At 41.5% G+C, this 19,544-nt stretch overlaps 1 protein-coding gene across 1 annotated transcript in view; it reads left to right on the top strand.

Annotated features, from left to right (window-relative positions):
* The window catches only part of LOC126390321 (cytoplasmic phosphatidylinositol transfer protein 1-like), a 107,791-nt gene that overhangs the window by 83,891 nt on the left and 4,356 nt on the right, over positions 1–19,544 (top strand). Inside the window, exons 3-8 of the mRNA XM_050044573.1 lie at positions 2,739–2,827; positions 4,266–4,273; positions 6,975–7,046; positions 15,488–15,583; positions 16,274–16,429; positions 16,737–16,800. Coding sequence (XP_049900530.1) covers positions 2,739–2,827; positions 4,266–4,273; positions 6,975–7,046; positions 15,488–15,583; positions 16,274–16,429; positions 16,737–16,800 — 485 coding nt within the window. The remainder of the gene's footprint in view (positions 1–2,738; positions 2,828–4,265; positions 4,274–6,974; positions 7,047–15,487; positions 15,584–16,273; positions 16,430–16,736; positions 16,801–19,544) is intronic.

Below are 19,544 nucleotides of genomic sequence, written 5' to 3'. Positions count from 1 at the left end.
TTTTTTTATGTATTTATTTATTCTAAATACAAACGCCGGCTTTGGCACGAAAACTCTGAGCAGCCACCCACCACGCTTGCACGCTTGGCAACATGGGCCCCCGTCGCAGCAGCTATTGGCAAAGATCTTTAAAAGAACAAGGAGGGAATGGGAGAAATCAACAGATGGAGGTGTAGGAGGAGTGTCAGTCTCTTTTGTTGGGAGGGAGAGAAGGAGAGAGAAGGAGAGAGAGAGTGAGTGAGCCTGCCAACATTCACACAATGTCATCGGCGATGGCTGTTTTTATTCACAGCCGTCACGATGCAGTGGGCGCCATTTTTGTCCTCCTTGAGAAATTGTTTTCCACGTCAATCAAAGGGAGCGGAGATGAAGGCAGGCGACACGAAAGCCTGTGCACTAATGCGTTTGACTCGTCTCATACACGAGTTCTCGAAGCAGCCCTCAATTACGGTCCTACCAGAGTTCAGAGTTCAAGATCGGAGAATGTCAAGCATCACACACAAAGTCCCCATACATATTGGCAGTATACTGTAGATGATACTGAGAGGTTTAGGGTGCCAAAAGGGGCTGAGAGGGAGCTCAGAGAACTGTCTAGTCTATGGCTGCAACTGAAAAAACAGTTTGACATTTTGGGAAATACGCTCATTTGCTATTTTTGCAGAGTGTGAGGAAACTGTCATTTCTGCATGGTAAATTTGAAGCTACAGCATGCAGCTGGTGAGTGTGGCATAAATACTAAAAACAAGGGAAACAGCTAGCATGGCTCTGTCCAAAGATAATACAAATTGCCTACGAGCATATCCAAAGCCAACCCACCCTCACAAAAAAGAAATGGCCATATAGGTTGTCCGTGGAAGCGGTTTATATGACCCATATTTACATTTATTGTGACGCGGCAACCACTAGTGGTCATAGCAATTTTATGGGATCAAAGGAGGAAGCCAGGTGATGTAGCATAAACAGCGACAAAGTCCACATACAGTGAGAGGATGGGATGGTGGCTTGGTCAAACTTATGACTGTCTATAAAGATGGACGATGCGTCTCCACGTTCTCCCGCTGACCAACAATTCTGCCAAAATATCCTGGATATGGGCGCTGACATCTTACACCGGTGGTGTCATTTGGAGCCAGATTCTGTGCAGTATTAATCTCAACTGTATTTAATTCCCACTGTGCGACCAATCACGAGCAGCACCATTGACTGCACGCACATGATGTCAAACCCTATTTTTATACAAATAACTAGTTGCAACCAAATTTTGAGAGAAAATTATTTGACATATACTTTGATCTTTTACTTTGGCTCATGTCCAACTGGCTAACATGGAGGGCTTGGGTTTATTACCTATACCTCAGCCAGCCACCAGGGGGCGATGACAATGTTTTGGCTTTACTTTTTGGGCACTGTCATGTTGTCCCTCTTTATATACTGTCTATGGGTCAAACAGACACAGGACTTTCACCCAGGAGACAACTGTTCTTGTCTCGTGTAAGACCAAAAGTCAGCTTTGACTTTTTTTTTTAAGTACATACTGTAATTGACTGACAACATGTACTTAGTGTGCTTAGGTCACTTAAATTAGGTTACAAATACTTATTTTAACTCAAACCATTATCTTGTTTCGAAACCTAACCTCTTAGTTTTGGTACGTAACTATGACTGTTAAAACGACCATTAGTACGTTTGCCTGTCACTGGTACTCTCCAATAAGCATATGTTGTTTCAAGGGTCATTGCCAAACGAACTACTCTGTTGCTTCGATATGAGAATATGTTGCTAAAGCTCAGTCATAAACACAGTGGCCCTCATTTATGAAACAAACGTACGACAGAAAACTGGTTGTATGGTGATTTACACACAAAGCTCAGCATTTATCAGTGTGCATGTGAGCGGAGGCTACAATTAAATCTTACATCGGGTCACAGTGTTTTCTTTCCTTGTTGCATTTTTCCGACTTTCTTTGATGCCACTTTTCAGGCTGTCAGATAAAACCATTTGGTTAAATTGGACCTGGAAAGTCAGCGTTTCCATTTCTAGCTCAGAGAAATTTCTCTTCTTAGCCGTATTACGCCTCTCCATGTCGCACACTCTAGGGTTCAAGCCTCGAAACCAAGAATATACTGGGACAGGATATGTAAATGACGATTGTTTTCAGCTGCCACATTTATCAATGCCCTATCATTCCTATGCTGTGATCTGTGAGATAATAATGTTTCATGAATTACATGGGAACCCTGTTGTTAGCTGATACCTGCGCTCAGATCTGCACTGCTTTGTAGTGTTATATCGATAAATGAGGGCCATTATGTCATGTTTGGATAGGCACAGCTTGGAGTCTTACCCCGTGTAAACACCAGGAAGTTACTGTGCCCAGCTAAGAAATAGTCCAACACATAACACCGACCTTGCATTTGTTTTTGATCTTTAGTTGAAGTAGGTTCAAAAACCCTTAAAAGTCTGTATGTTCCATGGAGATAACACGGTGTGCAGAGAAATATGAGTTTGGGCTCCAGTGGTATCTCCTCTGATTTAAAGCTTTTGGAAGCGTTCTTTTCACGCCATCCCTCAGTTTCAATGTCCCTACGCTGTGCGCAGATTTCCCTTTCACTAGTGGAACAAGTTTTTCATGATTGCTGCGATAACGGAAGCAATTTCACTCCCATCCCTGCTTCGCTGCAACATACTCACAGTCTCTCTCCTCCTCTGCCTCTGTCCGTTTTAATGTCTCTCTGCAGTAAATTACCCAGCTGGGCTCGAGCAGTGGTTCCTAAGATCTTCTACGTGACAGAGAAAGCATGGAACTACTATCCTTACACCATAACAGGTGAGCATACAGAGTCAGTGTGTTTGTTGGACTGTAAGATAATCAGTCTGTTGTAGCTTATTTTCATGGCCAATGCTGCACATAACAAAGCTCACATCATATTAAGTCTATATGTGCTGTAACAATGACAGAGCCTTACTGCCTTTCTTGGCTTGTGTAGGAATAAAGCCTACCACAGCTCGGGCTCAAATTGTTTAGTACAGCAGTCTCGTGAAGCACAGCATTTTTGTTTAAAGGTCAGCTTCCTAAACTATTTTTTTAATAGGCTGGAAGTTCTCTTTTTCAGTCAAAACAGTTTACTCAGCACTCACCTCTTGGTACAAACACTTCACTGGATGTCTTTTGGGAGTTGGAGTAGCATGTGAAAAGAAAGTATGAGCTGTCAAGACGCATAGAGAAGAAACATTTCTAGCACATGGTTGAATAATGCTAATCTCTGTTGCATTTTTAACACATTTTTTAAAAGGAAAGGAAAGGAAAGAGCTTTTCTACCAGAGTCTCCATGCAACTTCAGACATGTGCTATATAATTCAGGATGCTCACTTTTCAGCTACTCTGTATGACATTTCTGAAGGAGGCGTGAGGATTTTAATCACATGGATCCTGAGCCATATGCAGCAACACTGGAAAAGAGCGGGTTTTTGTAGCATTCTAAGCAAAATGTAAATTACATGTGACCTCTGGAAATAGAAGAAGAAGGAGGATTTTACAACATGGATCAATATAACCTTAAACTCTAAAAGGTGATGGTATTGACATGGGTCAGCAGCTCCAGACAAAATAAATTAAAATAAATAAATAGATAAGCACACACTGTAGATTCATGTTGTAGATAGTTGCTGACACACGCTGCTCACACCGACAGTCTCACCATTGCAGCTTTCTGTTTGTAACTCACAGTTTGCCAGGAAGACATGGTGTGAGAAAGCATGAACATGTTACTGACATAAACATGTGAAAGCCGACATGTATTTACAAGTTTACAGTTTTGCAGTGAAGCAAATGCTTTTTAGTCACGTTGAGTGCACCAGCGGAACAAGCTTTGCTTCGTAAATCACCGACTTTACAAGCAGCCAGTAGTCAGGAATGCAACTATCAGAGTCGCGGCGCCCAGGACATATTTCTGTGATGCTTTAATGATGTTGATCTGAGGCAGGAATGTTGCAGGCTGAGGAGTGTGGATAAAAGGGGATTTCTTTTTGATGAGAGCAAATTAGAGAAAGCAGAGGAAAAAGGAGGGGATGATGTGAGGTATCAGATATGTGACAGCCTCTATGCAGTTCCTGTATATCTCACACATTTTTTGGTTTATCGTGGCCTTCTAATGTCCTTTAATGCTGTGGAAAATTTGAAGCAGCTATACAACTAACTGTGTTTCTCCTGTGTTCTGTCCCTGCTCTGACCTGATGTCTGTGTCACACCATGCCACATTCTGCAGAATATACAGTAAGTATCCTCTATGTAACACTGCATGTGTTATGATTGCATTATGCTCCGTCAGTGGCCACATTGGGTGCAAAACACCAAAGGAAACCAAGACTGCTGATCATCAGATGAGTCTCCAAAATGTAGAGAAACAAGAATCTTGTCTCCTCACTTCTGAATGAATATACATAAAACACACACAATGTCCACAATAACTTCCTCGTTCTTTGTTTCCTCAATATAGAAATATAAACCCTCAATATTTTACTCTAAATGGAGACTAAAGATACCTGTGAATCATCAGGATAGCACTTTGAACTTAAAGCTATGGAAACTATTTTTTCTGTTTCATTGTGGAAAAAGAATTGAGGAGACTATATTCATATTGACCAGAAATCAGAAAGTAAACCTGGTGCGAAATGTAAAATTCTTTTACAAGAGTTGAATTGTGTGCACGGCACAGGAGATACCTGCACACCAATACAACTGGGTTGGACATCCACAAAAAAGGTTCTCAGGCTGAGATCAATGCATAAAAAAAGGTCAATTTATTTAGAACATCTGTAAACAAAAAAAGAGATCCTCTAAGTGCAAGAAATTATAAAAAGTGAATAAAAACAGCAGCAAACTTTTCAGTCCTTGACTATCATCAGTGCTGCTGATGTGTGTGCTTCGCAGAACAGATATAGACACAGACAGATTACTGCCAAATCAGTCAGCTGGTACCACTAATTAGATGAGATCAACTCTGAGGACTTTTTATTTTTTGCACTTTGAGCACCCTTCTTTTTGTGCACGGATGTTCTAAATAAATCAACATATTTTTCATTGATCTCAGCCTGTGAACCTTTTCGGTGGCTGTCCAGCCCAGTTGTATTGGTGTGCAGGTATCTCCTCTGCTGTGTTTGCAGTGTTGAATTGTACGAACAGATTTAGTTTTGAACGTTAGCATTCATTTGGAGTCATTTTCTGGTGTCATCCTGAATGTAAGTCACGTTCACACTCCTTTTAGCTCTGCTTTGGTCTCCTTACAACTCCTGAGAGAAATACCTTTTTCTGCAAAATTCTCTGCCATGTTTAGCTAGTTGCTACTTTCCATAGGGGCTGGGCTGAAAACAGATGCCTACTGCGGCTCAAAACGAGGTTAGAGTAAAGCAAAACAGTCAAATTGTGGTCTGTAAAACCAAAATAAGGAGGTAAAGACTGTAAAATGTAAAATGCCATTGCTTATATATATATAAAAACACTGATTAGTGGAGCTTTAAAGGAGCAGTGTGAAGGATTTAGTGGCATCTAGTGGTGAGGTTGCAGATTGCAAACAACCGATTACTACACCGCTCAACCCTCTTTTTCTAAGCGTGTAGGAGAACATACAGTGGCCTTTACTTCAGTGTGAAAGAACAAAAAGGCCCTCTCTAGAACCAGTGTTTGGTTTGTCTGGCAGGCTTTGTGAAAGAGAACCTGCTTACTACGTAAATCCCACACACTGTTCCTTAAAGAACCAAAATTGTCACCAAAGACTGGATTATACTGTTGCAGAGTGACTATATTACCAAGTATGAGGTTCACAGCAAAATGTCTGAGCACAGAAATCTTGATAGTACAGCACAGTATATGATGTGTTTCTCTTTATGTGTTTTAACATTGGGGATTAGAAATCATAGTAGCTTGTTTTTAGTCTGAAGGATCCAACAGCTTGTTAAATGTCAAATGATACAAAAAAAGCAAGCATTATATACTAAAGCGTTTGAAGGTCCGGTCACTCTTTTTGGAAGTTGTAATGTCTGTTTACAGAAGTGAACTTAGTCCCTGTAGCCCTGGTATGTTGCTATTACAGAATGATGTTTGGCCGTTAAAATCTGCATCTCCCTTATCCGCACTGATCAAAAGAGCTCAGTTTACCACTCCAACACACACAAACACATCAGTGGGTGTGTCTTTGCTAACAAACAGAACCATCTATGTGACCCGTGATTAACCCTTGAAAACGCATGAAGCGTTGGCAGAGTAAGCTGACACATTTTAAGACACACATGCACATGATTAGCTGTAGCCATAGGGCTTCTGTTGTGCAGAGTGAGAAATGTCGACAGCATGAGTCACGCCACGTTGCGGGGACAAGAGGGGAAAGACAACAATGTTTTGGCGACAGAATGCTGGATATTGTCTTGTATATGTGTGGAGGCGTTTTGTGTTCATGTATGAGTCAGTTTAAATACACCCATGCCAAGATTAGTTTATAGGCAAAAGACTCAGTCTTAAAAACTGTCTTTGCTTTTGTCAATTTTGACAAGGAGACATTGACATTGTGTACTATTACACAGCCTGGATTTTTGTTCTGCACTATACAATGACAAAAGGACGTAGAAACAGAGAGACAGAAAGCAGCTTTGACAGTCAGTGCATCAAAAGTACTTAAACAGTCTAGTTTACACGCTACCACTGGAAGAAGTCTCAGCAAAGCATATGACTGCTCTCAGTGGCCTCTTCTTTACAGATGTAGGCCATAAACTAGAGTAAAGACATTAACATCACCAGGAGTAAGGAGTGTTAACTCTCTGCAGTATAAACTGTTCACTACTTTTATATTTTTAAATGTTATAAAAGGCAGTAAAGCAACACGTACAGCGATGATACGCAGGGCTAATATTCAGCACGGTTGCATTTTTTTAAAAACATTTTCCACAAGTGGTTTCTCATCTTTATCCTTTTTTATCCACAGTGCTCATTCCTGCCCAAGTTCTCCATCCACATAGAAACAAAATATGAGGACAACAAAGGATGCAATGACAATGTGAGTATACTGTGTGTGTGTGTGTATATACTTTATATAGGTGTGATGGAAGGTTTGAGTAGTAGTTTGTGGGAGTTTGGTCTGTTTCTCAATGCTACACCTTGACTAGAACTGTCGTACTCTGTATATACAATTGCGAGGCTATGTCCCTGCCACTTTTCCGATCACCTTAAAATGTCCCCACTACAAATCTGACAATAATTGCATGTGCATTTAAATCAAATATAATTTCCATGGACTCCATGAAAGGTTAACTTCCTCATGGTAGTATTGAGAAAAAGTGATATGATTACTGGAGTGCATTTTTGGACAAATCAGAAACAGTTCAGTGTGCTTAGACAGAGGAGAGAGCTTGAGACTAGAGAACAAGACAGTCTTAATGTGATACTCATATACTACACATGAACGTGTGGGGCGTGTAATGATGTGTGAGGCGAAGCAAAAAAGAGACATGGGGCCATGTTGAGGTAGACAAAGAAATTTGTGTTGATTTAAAGCTGCTGTAAATAATATTTTATTCATTGTGCTGTTGCTTTTCCATCTGGTAGAAGAAATATTAAGAGGGTCATGACACAAAGTTGATCAAAGCTAAGTGACGTGCATGTTTGTTTACAGCACTAGTCACATTATGAAAACTTAAAATACTTAAAATACTGATTTTGTTCCCAACACTTTCCAAATCAAACCTACACAGTCTGTCCAGGAGGACGGATGGATCGATGTGTCTGCAACCCACAAATATGTTACTTTGTACATTTCCTATTTATCACATCAGCCTTTCTTAAAGGACAACTTCGGTATTTTTCAACCTGGGCTCTATTTCCCCATGTGTATGTGTGCGTATGATTCTTGGGTACCACTCGTTCTAAAATTGGTTCAGTATTGAGCCGCAAAACGAGCTAAAACGGTAATGGGGGCAAATGCGTCCCGTATAAAAGTGCTTTTTTTTGCCACTGACCGGTTCAGATCACCAGTGCTATCTCTGTAAATAGCATATTGTGGCGGCCCTGGGGCAGTGGTGAGTGTGAATGAGTGGAGTCAGCTGTCAGTCAGNACTGGCGATCTGAACCGGTCAGTGGTGAAAAAACACACACTTCACACACACATACTCACTTACAGTACCCAGCGAGGACACCTTCCGCCTTTCTGGTCCAACACTGACTGACAGCTGACTCCACTCATTCACACTCACCACTGCCCCAGGGCCGCTACCATATGCTATCTACAGAGATAGCACTGGCGATCTGAACCGGTCAGTGGCGAAAAAAAGCACTTTTATACGGGACGCATTTGCCCCCATTACCGTTTTAGCTCATTTCGCAGCTCAATACTGAACCAATTTTAGAACGAGTGGTACCTATGAATCATATGCACACATACACATGGGGAAATAGAGCCCAGGTTGAAAAATACCGAAGTTGTCCTTTAAGTGATGTAGTGTGTGAGCTGACTTTGTCATTGGGAGGTGGAGGGGATGGTGGAAAGCAGGACACTGATCCCAATGCTGTGGCTTTGAGTATCAGCTGATACCCGATACGGATCTGATACCATGGTTAACCTAAGAAGTTGTATACCTTTACATGTAGAACAGAAAAGACTAGAGGCATCAGGCATTGATGACTACACAGTTCTGATGAAACAAGATGAAACAGATTAATGCAATGATGAACTATTTATTTTTAACAAAAATAAACAATTGTGCAACAGCAGTTCTCTCCTTCGCTCCATGACGTATGACGTAGCTCGCGTCACAATAGATTTAAAGGGAAAGGATTGCCTCAGGTATCGGTTGCATTTTCCGATACCCGATTCATCTATTTTGATGATATCGGGGCCGATATTCGATCCAGATATCGGGTCGGTGCATCCCTACACCAAACATAAGTGTTTTTAGCTACTGTTGTCTGTGTTTTCAACAGCGTTTGTGCCACTGAACATGAATGTATTTTAAGCAACCCCTCGCTGCATTTCCAACAGCTTTTGTGCCACCAAATGTGGGTATTTTAAGCCAAAACATATTTTCCTAACCATAACCAAGTGGTTTTTGTGCCTAAACAACCTTACGTTAACCACAGCATTGTTAGAAATGTAAAGTTTCTGCACGTGGCATCCTGAATGCCTGACGCCACAGTTTTCCCATTCTTCCTGCTGATGCCTCATGTCCTGTCAGAGTTCTGGGTTCTTCACCTTGTTGGTAGTGCATCTCAACACAGACGTAAGTGACAAGGAGGCACCTTCACGCAATACAAAGTCAGTGGAGAGCGAACAGAAACCTGTACAACAATATAGGCCAATTTAAAAAGCAAATTATTTCACATGGTCGAAAACAAGAACTCTGCAGAGCTTACATAAGTAAAACCATAAGGACAGATTTGGCAACTCACAGGCCCTCCTTTGCAATCCCGTTGTATCATAATGCCAGCTATACTATGGACCTTGAGAGTCTGCCAAAAACCGCTCCACTTGTTGGACAGCTAATTTCATTTGGGCTGTTAGCCTCCTCACTTTCTTTCTCTCTATATTTTACTCCACTCTCCAGTTTATGGGAGCATTAGTCATCAAATGAAAGACTGCCACTGCCTGGACAGTGAGCAAGAAGAATGGAGGGGTAGTGTGCAACGGACAAATTGCTTGAAATATATCATGGTGGGCGGCAAGCTGGTTAATGCTTCTGTGGCTTCATATTTTGCTTCAAATTTGGAAGGGGTTTGTTGATTGTATAAGGCAGCGATGGCTCCCAACTTCACTCAAGTGTCTTGTTGATGTGTCTCAGAGTACGTTTATACATATATTCATACGCTGCAGGGGGAGACAGAAATGGACAGACTGTCAGTGTGCATTAAACATGTAGGGATGTTTTATATTGATGCTTGTTTGGTTTGGCATGGCAAGGCAACATATGAAAGAACAGAAATTACCTACAGCAAATGCACTTAATGAATAAAAGCAGGGATAAATCACACTTCTGTTGCATAAAGCGTGTTTGTGTGTGCAATTGTTTGGACATTTTGATTGTGCACATGAGCTGAGATATAAGAACAGCTCATGGGCTCATCATCAGACACTCTAGTCAATGATTCAATGATACAGCTGCTCTGTTTTGTCTAACATCTTTAGGGCAAACAAACAAGACGCTTTGAATGTTTTATGACATTGTATAACCAGTTCATGTGTATGTTAGCTGTATTTGTTAGAATGGATGCTGTGATTATGAATGCAGCTGTGTTTTGCATAACAACAGTCCCTCTGAGCAAGTGTCATGTGGATGTGCATAACGTACATCTGTCCACTCGGGGTGTCTTGACACTGTGTATAAAAGCGAGAGCAACTGGAAAAACACAGACTTACTGAGTGTGAAGGATTCAAAGATGGAGGAGTAAAAAAGGAGGGAATGGTGAAGTGAGGGAGGATGTGTGGACAGGAAATGAGTGGGTGTGTGAGTGGACATCATGCAATGTTTCAATGGAGGCTGCAGTAACAGTACATGACATGCAAAATTCCACAGTACTATCCAGTGTTGGATACACACATACTCACACATTAAGCTTTAACATGTGTCCTCAGGCACATGTTGCTCTTGTAATCTCTCCAAGGACTCCTGAACTACACAGCAGGCAGAATGAGAAAACACATGCTTCATTCTTTTTCTTTTCTCTTGCCTTGTTCTACTTTGCCAGCCTTTCTGCGTCATTTACTTTTTCATTGTTCTTTCTTTGGGTTTTTTTTGTCGTTGTTTCTTTGGCAAGTCATGCACATTCAAAGTCACGCCCAAATAAGAGACAGTTATGAGTTATTGTTAAGCTCTTCAGCGGAACAGGTGGCTTTCTAGTGCACCCACTGAAGTACACCATTCAGGTTAGGACTAGATGTTACAATCCCTGGTGCACATACTTGAGACTATGAGTGGGAGTAATAGTGCCGTCTGAGGGTCCGAGTGGGAGCCAAAGGGTTAGATGGATAGAAAAGGAAAGAGCAAAGGTAGATTGAAACGTAAGAAGGAGCCTAGTGAAGGCAGCGCCAAGGAGAGATGTCTGTGCGGACTGAACACTCCCTTGCTGGCCGTACACTCTACCTCCCCCTACTACCTCATTTTGATGAGGAAAGAGAGAAGAAACTAACAGGAGAAAAAACTTACCTAGCTTTAATCAAGGTGGAGTTTAACTGGTCGATTGTTGTTGCGCATACTTGCGATTGTGGGTAAAATTTAGAGCCATAAGCGTAGGGAGGGTAACAGCTTTATTGGGGTCATCAGGTGGGTAGGCTTCTTCACTGGTGTTTTGATGATAGACCCACAAAACCTCCAAAGGGCTCATCGGCAACACCTGGCACCCCCCTTTGCTTTTACTCCCTCGAAGCCTGCTGTTGTGTCTGGTATTTCAGGGCCCAAGTGGCGTCTTTCCTCTTAAACCATAGCCACCAGCTTGCCTGTTTGGCTGCGTCAGAGAGGGCCTTGATGATCTGACGCTGGAATTTGCCTTCGAATTCCCGTTTCTTTAAGCAGTCTGAAATTCAATATGACCATTCTTGGAATTGCCTGTTGAGGAAACATGTTCGTCATTATCCTCAAATGTCTATGTCAAGCATTCTTAACAGAATATACTGAATTCCTCCATTTGGGCAGACTCTGTATCCACAGTGACAATACTATCGACCTCATTTTATTCAGTTAATGATTATCTCTTATGCATGCCATGAATGAGATTGGTGCGTTTTGTGTGTCTGTTGACTTTTGAGGATAATGAATTGTGGTCCAATCCGATTTTTTATTTAGACAGTGATTGCTATGAGCCTTCAGAGACTCAAGCTGCAGAGCATTTTTAGGACAAATGTCCTGCTGTGTACTGAAATGACCATCTACTGTCTGCCTGCCTGTGCTTTGACTTTGTAGTGTATTCACAGTGGAGAACATGGGGAAATGAAGTGCACCAACAAATGCTGGCATACATACTAGAATAGTGCATAGTAGGGGTGCAAACACAAGTTTCACCACAATACCATATTATGTCACTTATTTGAACAACAGTTCAATATTTGCTGATGTTACAAAGTCAGTCATGATGCACTTTTGATGTAATTAAATTTAGGGGCCTGTGATAGATATGAGACAATATCAGTAAATATCCTCATTGTCTTTTTCTTGGCTGCTTACCATTGTCTGCCTGGTCAATCGCTAGGCCACTAGCACTGTTAGAATGTTTAGGAGGGAGGTGCACTTAGACTGAAATGATGACACAGACGTGCCATTAGAATTTCAAAATAAAGGCGTATCTTAAAGATGATGATATGTATTGATGTTTTCACTTTGCATTGATATTATCAGATGATTGAATCAATATATTGATTCAGACTGATGTATCGTAACACCCCTAGTGCACAGTGTAAGCATATAGCATTGAATTGGGTTGCAGTTCAGTGTACATACACTCACACTCACCACTTTATTAGGTACGCCTGTTCAACTGCTCGTTAACACAAATAGCTAATCAGCCAATCACATGGCAGCAACTCAGTGTATTTAGGCATGTAGGCCTGCTGAAGTTCACACCGAACAATCAGAATGGGGGAAAAAAGGTGATTTAAGTGACGGGCCAGACGGGCTGGTCTGAGTATTTCAGAAACTGCTGATCTATTAGGATTTTCACACACGCCTCGTTGATGCCAGAGGTCAGAGGAGAATGGCCAGACTGGTTCAAGATGATGGAAAGGCAACAGTAACTCAAATAACCACTGGTTACAACCAAGGTCTGCAGAAGACCATCTCTGAATGGACAACATGTCCAACCTTGAAGCAGATACAGCAGCAGAAGACCACACCAGGTGCCACTCCTGTCAGCTAACAACAGGAAACTGAGGCTACAATTCACACAGGCTCACCAAAACTGGACAATAGAAGATTGTAAAAATGTTGCCTGGTCTGATGAGTCTGGATTTCTGCTGCGACATTCGGATGGCAGGGTCAGAATTTGGTGTAAACAACATGACAGCATGGATCCATCCTGCCTTGTATCAATGGTTCAGGCTGGTGGTGGTAGTGTAAGGGTGTGGGGGATATTTTCTTGGCACACTTTGGGCCCCTTAGTACCAACTGAGCATCATTTAAACACCACAGCCTACCTGAGTATTGTTGCTGACCGTGTCCATCCCTTTATGACCACAGTGTACCCATCCTCTGATGGCTACTTCCAGCAGGATAAAGCGCCATGTCACATACCTCACATCATCTCAAACTGGTTTCTTGAAATTACAAGGAGTTCACCGTACTCCAATGGCCTCCACAGTCACCAGATCTCAATCCAATAGAGCATCTTTGGGATTCGGTGGAATAGGAGAAATGCATCATGGATGTGCAGCTGACAAATCTGCATTAACTGCGTGATGTCAATATGGACCAAAATGGGGCAAAAGACGGTCCAACCCAGTACCAGCAAGGCACCGAATAAAGTGGCTGCTGTGTCTATACAGGTCAAAACACGGTTGCATGTTACTGATTGGTACTGGGGAAGACTTTTTTCTCTTTATTTGCTCTCTCACTCTGCCATCCAGTCTCTTGGTTTCTCTCCCTTCTCCCTCTGTTTTGGTACAACATGGCCTCATATTAGCTTACCTAAAAAAATATGGGAAAAAATTGTACATTTGTTTTCATAATGGGCACATAACTTGTAACAATTTAAGTTTGTTTTGACTGATACATAATGAAAGATTTACCGAAGATTTTCCCAGCTGCAGTGAATTATAATCTTTGGTTTTTGACCATCTGGTGATTTAAGTTCAGTTTTACTTTGTTTGAAAATGCTTCAATAAACCAAAGGTTGTTTCAATGAAGTAGTACATTCCTGCATTCATATTCTTATATACCCTTTCCTTCTCATCTCTCATTACACAAACCCATGTTTCCTCTCTCATTTCGTAACCTTTTCCTCCTTGTCATTCCCTCCCTCCTCCTTCCTTCTCCTTGCCTGTATCTCTGCATACATTCCCACTGTTCCTCTACACCCTCTCCCTCCCTGTGACTCTATCACTCTCCTCTTATTACAACTATCTTGCTCCTGCCTTCCCCCCTCCACCACCACTGCATCACTTTTTTCATTGTTTACCTCCTCTGTTTTTTTCCTCTCCTCTCCTCTACCTCTGCCTCTCTCCCTCTCTCCCTTCATCCCGGTCTACGTTCCTGTCGCTTGGCTGCACTCACGCATGCTGACATATCACCCTTATTGTGCCAGCAGTGCTCATCCACGCTGGAAATGACAGAATGCACCCTTGGAGAGGAGGAGGAGGAGGAGGAAGAGGAGGAAAGAAAGAGAAAGAGAGGGAAACAGAGTGAGAAGGAGGGGAGGGGGAAACAGGGAGGGAGGATGAGAGGTGTGTGTCTGCAGAGAGAGAAAGTTTGCATTCAGTTGAAGGGCAAAGCTCAAAAAAGATGGGAGGACATGTACTGACTGATAATGTGCTAAATAGAAAAATGGAAGCTGCATTAGCCACGATGAATATGTAAAATACTCAAGAAATGTACACATTTTTAATACAAAAATGCACTATAATTATGATACTGTGATAATTATGATATCTTTAACATAATGGAGCATATTATGCGTACCAGTCCAAGATATAAAACGACTGAATTACATCCTCAGACTCCTATTGCCATAATCAATTCACAATTTCAAACTTTTTTAGGGGCAAATTCTTGAACAGAAGATAACTAACTAACCTCACTTTAAACACACACACACACACACACACACACACACACACACACTCACACTCACGCTTTCCCTTGCTGCTATATGGCAGGCACTGTAGTGAGAGCTCTGTTCAAGAATGCTCATGTGAGATAGTGTGCGTCAGTGTGTGTGTATTAGTATATAAATAGACCTCATGTCCAGAAAGAATTTATGAATTAATAAATATATATATACACACATTCATGTACAAGTATATGCAGTCATTCTTGACTTACTGTAGGAAGAGGGTCTATATAATCAGCATGAGATCTAGTGAAGGATAATAATAACAATCGTAAAAACAAAGAAGGAAGTGAGAAGGCTGCATTTCAACATATGAAACAGTAATTGCTTTCAGCACTGTGTCATTTGGCACGGTGACAAACAGGAGACATGGGCACAGAGCACCACCTAATGGTTGTGTACACAAGTACAACGTGTTTCCAGCACCTGGCTGAGCGACAAGGGGATAAAGAGTGATAAGACGCACAGTCGAGCAGTATTAATTGTATGAATAATGCCCAACTTTTGAGTGTAGCAGAAAGGCAGACTCGCCAGCCAACTTTTGAGTGTAGCAGAAAGGCAGACTCGCCAGCCACGTGTGATGATGTAACCTGGAAAAGACACATTTTCCAAAGGTGTATGTTTTTATTTGTGAGGAGGCCACTCTGATTGGCAGGCTGCAGCGAGCGTTGGCAAACCGATCTGTTCTGCTTTCAGATCTTTGACACCGAGCTGAAGGAGCAGGAGAGGGAAGTGTGTTTTATCGACATCGCCTACGATGAGATCCCGGAGCGCTACTATAAAGAGTCTGAGGTGAGCTTGTGGAGGTGTGAGTGTGTTAATGCTCACGTCTAATCGGAGTTAACACTGCTGGAGAGCTGTGAGTGTAGTGCTGTATCTAAATGCTGTAGTAAAACAATGTGATTTAGATGAAACGGCATGTCAGTTTCAGCCATGTGGTGATTTTACTGAGTTTGCTCTGTGTCTAAATTGTCCAGTCATTTTCAGTGAGAAAGTTATTTTTCTATGAGGATCTCCACGAGGACTATAGTATACTTGATATAATTATTATTATTATTAGCTAATTTGTATATTGAGGCTCAAATACCTCGCCCTAATTCAACCTTTAAGGACTTGAGACCTCAAACACACTTGTCAAGCAGCTGCATTAGCTGCTTTATATGCCTCTCCCATCTCCCACAGCATTCATCTGGTGTCTGAAAGCCTTTCATACTTCAGAGTCTGTGAAGTGTGAGAGCTGGTAATTGTCTTCATCGCTGTTTGATAACAGATTGCCTCAGCTCTAATGAGCCTGGATAGAGATCCTCCAAGGACCGGAGGGGTTAATACGAATGGTATTTAATACTAGCATTCAGTCATGCATCTAATTTTAGGCTCTCCCTTATGTCTCTCTGCCCGGGGTGCAGAAAACAATGACTGAAGGTTTGGGTTCATTATTGTAATATCAAATGTGCACGTGTTCATTTCCCCCTCCCATCGCAGGACTTGAGATATTTCAAGTCAAGTAAGACGTCACGGGGGATTCTTCAGGAGGGCTGGAGGGACACCCAAGAGCCCATCATGTGCTCGTACAAACTGGTCACCGTCAAGTTTGAGGTGTGGGGTCTGCAGACACGCGTGGAACAGTTTGTACACAAGGTGAGAGGTCGTATGTAGAGTGAATGTTAGATTGAATGTAGAGTGAATGTTAGATCTTTCATTTTAGTCATTTAGTCGTGGTTTTTTAATTAAAAATGCAATCCTCTAAAGTGTTGTGAGGCAGCTGGTAAAAGTACTTTTGCCACTGAGATAAATTCTAATTAAAAATTCAAGAGACTAGAGGCTTAGGTACCATTGTCTCCATGGCCAGACTCCTACAGCCTCTGCCTTGAACATAATAACATTTATAAATAGAAATGTTGCTTAAGTATAACTGTTTTCTGACCCTCATTATGTTGTGTTGTAGGTGGTTCGGGATGTGCTGCTGCTGGGGCATAGGCAGGCATTTGCCTGGGTGGATGAGTGGATTGGTAGGTTTAACAATTCTTTTCTACAGTCCAGCTGATCATCAACTATTTACTCACACCAAAGTATCATGAATGCATTCAGACAGTAGCATTTTCTTATACAGTGAAAACTGCTTGTAGTGATAATGTCTGACCCCACTCTAGTTTTTCAGTAAAGCAGAGCACTGAATTTTATTGACTGTTTAAATGCAGTACAACTGTTTCGCAATTTACATTAGAAAGGACGCTTCAGCCACAAGTGCTTTCTTTGTGGGCATTTGTTGTCTGTCTCCTTCACAAGCAGACATAAGCTAGAAGGAAACTATATTTTTCATTGGAATAAAAATTACTTTATTTTTCCCGTCATGATTTCAACGTGTAAGCAGTACCAGTCTGAGGTAGCCAGCTGGAAGCAGACAGTTATAGGCACAATGTGATTTTGCCAAGGAGAACATGCTCCTGGGTCAACATCCCACATCGCGTTCCTGGACCAACGCTGCAATTAAGGAATCACAGCCCACTGACATCATCAGTGTGCTGCTCCTGTGCTTCTTTCAAAATTCGTCTGTGCTTCTTCACAGCTAAGCTAGTTTTCCAAATTGAAGTTAGTACAATTGAACAAAAACCTCAGCAACACAAAAACATGCAAGGTTAGCGAGTTAGCTTGCTAACTGGGTTGGCTATGCTAACAAGTAAGCTTGCCAATAGGCTAAAATGTTAGCAAGCTAGCTTGCTAAGTAGGTAGGCTACATCAACAAGTACGCTTGCCTATAGGCTAGAATATTGTTCAGTGTGTCAAATGTGTCCTTCGCAGGTCTTTGCAAGTGCGAAATGACATTATCCTTACTTTTAATGTGAATGAACAATATTTTAGCCTATTGATGAGCTTACTCGTTAGCATAGCCTACCGAGTTGGCAAGCTAACTAGCTAATATTCTAGTCCAACAGCAGGTTTAGTCATTAGCATAGCCTTACTACAGTAGTTAGCAAGCTAACTAACTAACTTTGCAGTTGCTTACATGTTTTTTATCAATTTTACTGAGGATTTTGTTCAACTGTACTAACTTCAATTGTTGTTTGTAACTAGCTTAGCTATGACAAAGCACAGGAGCCGCACACTGATGTCAGTGGGCTGTGAATGATTGCAGTGTTGGTCCTGGAATGCGATGTGTGATGTATAAATTGTTTTTCCATATGTTGTCATGTAGTTGTCAATAGACTTAAAATGAACAATTTAAGTGTGTAACATTTTATTAACAGCATTTGTATAGGAATGATGATGTCCCAAGCTTTTCATCACTGTAAGTGGTTTTCACTGTATGAACGGGAATAGAACATCCTTATTTTCTAAATTCATAGATAAGGCAAAAGAAATTGCCTTTTCACTGTCGTATATTGTGAATAACTGCTTGCATGAACCTTTAATATATTAATGGATCATAAAACAGTTGATTTTTTAAATGCATTTCTATGTACTTAGATTTACAACCCCTCTTGAAGTGTTATGTCAGCACTTTTATAGCTACCTTAATAATATAAAATACTGTTGTACTTACTGTTTATTTACCAGTGTGCATGAAAAATCGCTCCACCTGCATCTAACCCTGTCACCTGCCAGTCCTGCTCATTTTCCTACAGCATGGATCCTCCTCTTGGTATCACCACTAACCCACTAATGACAAACACTGTACTGATGTGGTCAGGCACGGTCAGTGTTTGTTGTAAATGAAACCTGCACGATAATAATGACTCCTGACCCATAATCTTTCATGTTTCATGTAGGAGAAAGTCCTATATATCAGTATATTTAGAGTCAAGAGTAGACACAGCACTACTCTAATACTGTTTAAATCATTTCAACTGTATTTGGCACTATATTTCATGTTAAAGACAAATACAAAGAAGCAAGAAATAGATGTATGCTAACCAAATATGTGTGTATGAGTAGAAACTTTGCCTACAAATTGGCTGCGATATCATGAAGGAATAATTTGCATTAGCAGGAATGATGCGCTCACTGAAACATGAAAGCTGCCTCTGTCTGTTTCTCTGAGAGTCTGGTTACACAAGAGGCAGCCCTGTTTGCAGCTATAAGTGGCTCCAACACATTTACTCACTCTCAGCTGTTGAGCTTTTCTATAGCTGCAGGGCATAAAGATAACAAGCCCATTATCTGCCATGAAACATACTGATCTCCTCTCCCTTCTATGACCACTTACCTTTATACCACAACTCCCTACAACCCAGAGGCTTGAAATCCTCCCTTAATGTTTTCACATGGGGAATGATTTTGCCCAGAGAAAAAGGTGTTGCCTTTTTGTGCTTCTAACGATCCAACCTCCTCTTTGGGTGTGGATTGTTCATGCTTTTCCTTAATCTTGAAATGTCCTTGACCTTCCTCTCTTTCTCCTACCTGGTGTGGCTCGGATTGGTCTAGCTATCTCCTGTAAACTCTCTGGGTCATGGGAAGCTAGCACTTTCACCTCTAAAGCTTTAACTTTAAAAAGCTCTAATCATCCATTAAAAACGCTGCACTCACCCATGGAATGCACCTTTGCCACCTTACCCTCTCCTTCCCCACCTGCTCATTAAATGGTGCGCAATTGTGGAGGAGTAAACAACATTACGACCCTCGTTCCATCCCTCCCCCCTTCTTCCAGATATGTCTTTGGATGACGTGCGGAATTACGAGAGACAAATGCATGAGAAAACCAACATTAAAGTTTGCCATGAGCAGCAAGAGCATTCCACAACAAACCCATCTTCAC

This window comes from Epinephelus moara, chromosome 5, assembly GCF_006386435.1.
Source record: "Epinephelus moara isolate mb chromosome 5, YSFRI_EMoa_1.0, whole genome shotgun sequence".
Taxonomy (NCBI): domain Eukaryota; kingdom Metazoa; phylum Chordata; class Actinopteri; order Perciformes; family Serranidae; genus Epinephelus; species Epinephelus moara.
The sequence above is the reverse complement of the archived record's forward strand: the minus strand, read 5'-3'. Positions and strand labels throughout refer to the sequence as shown.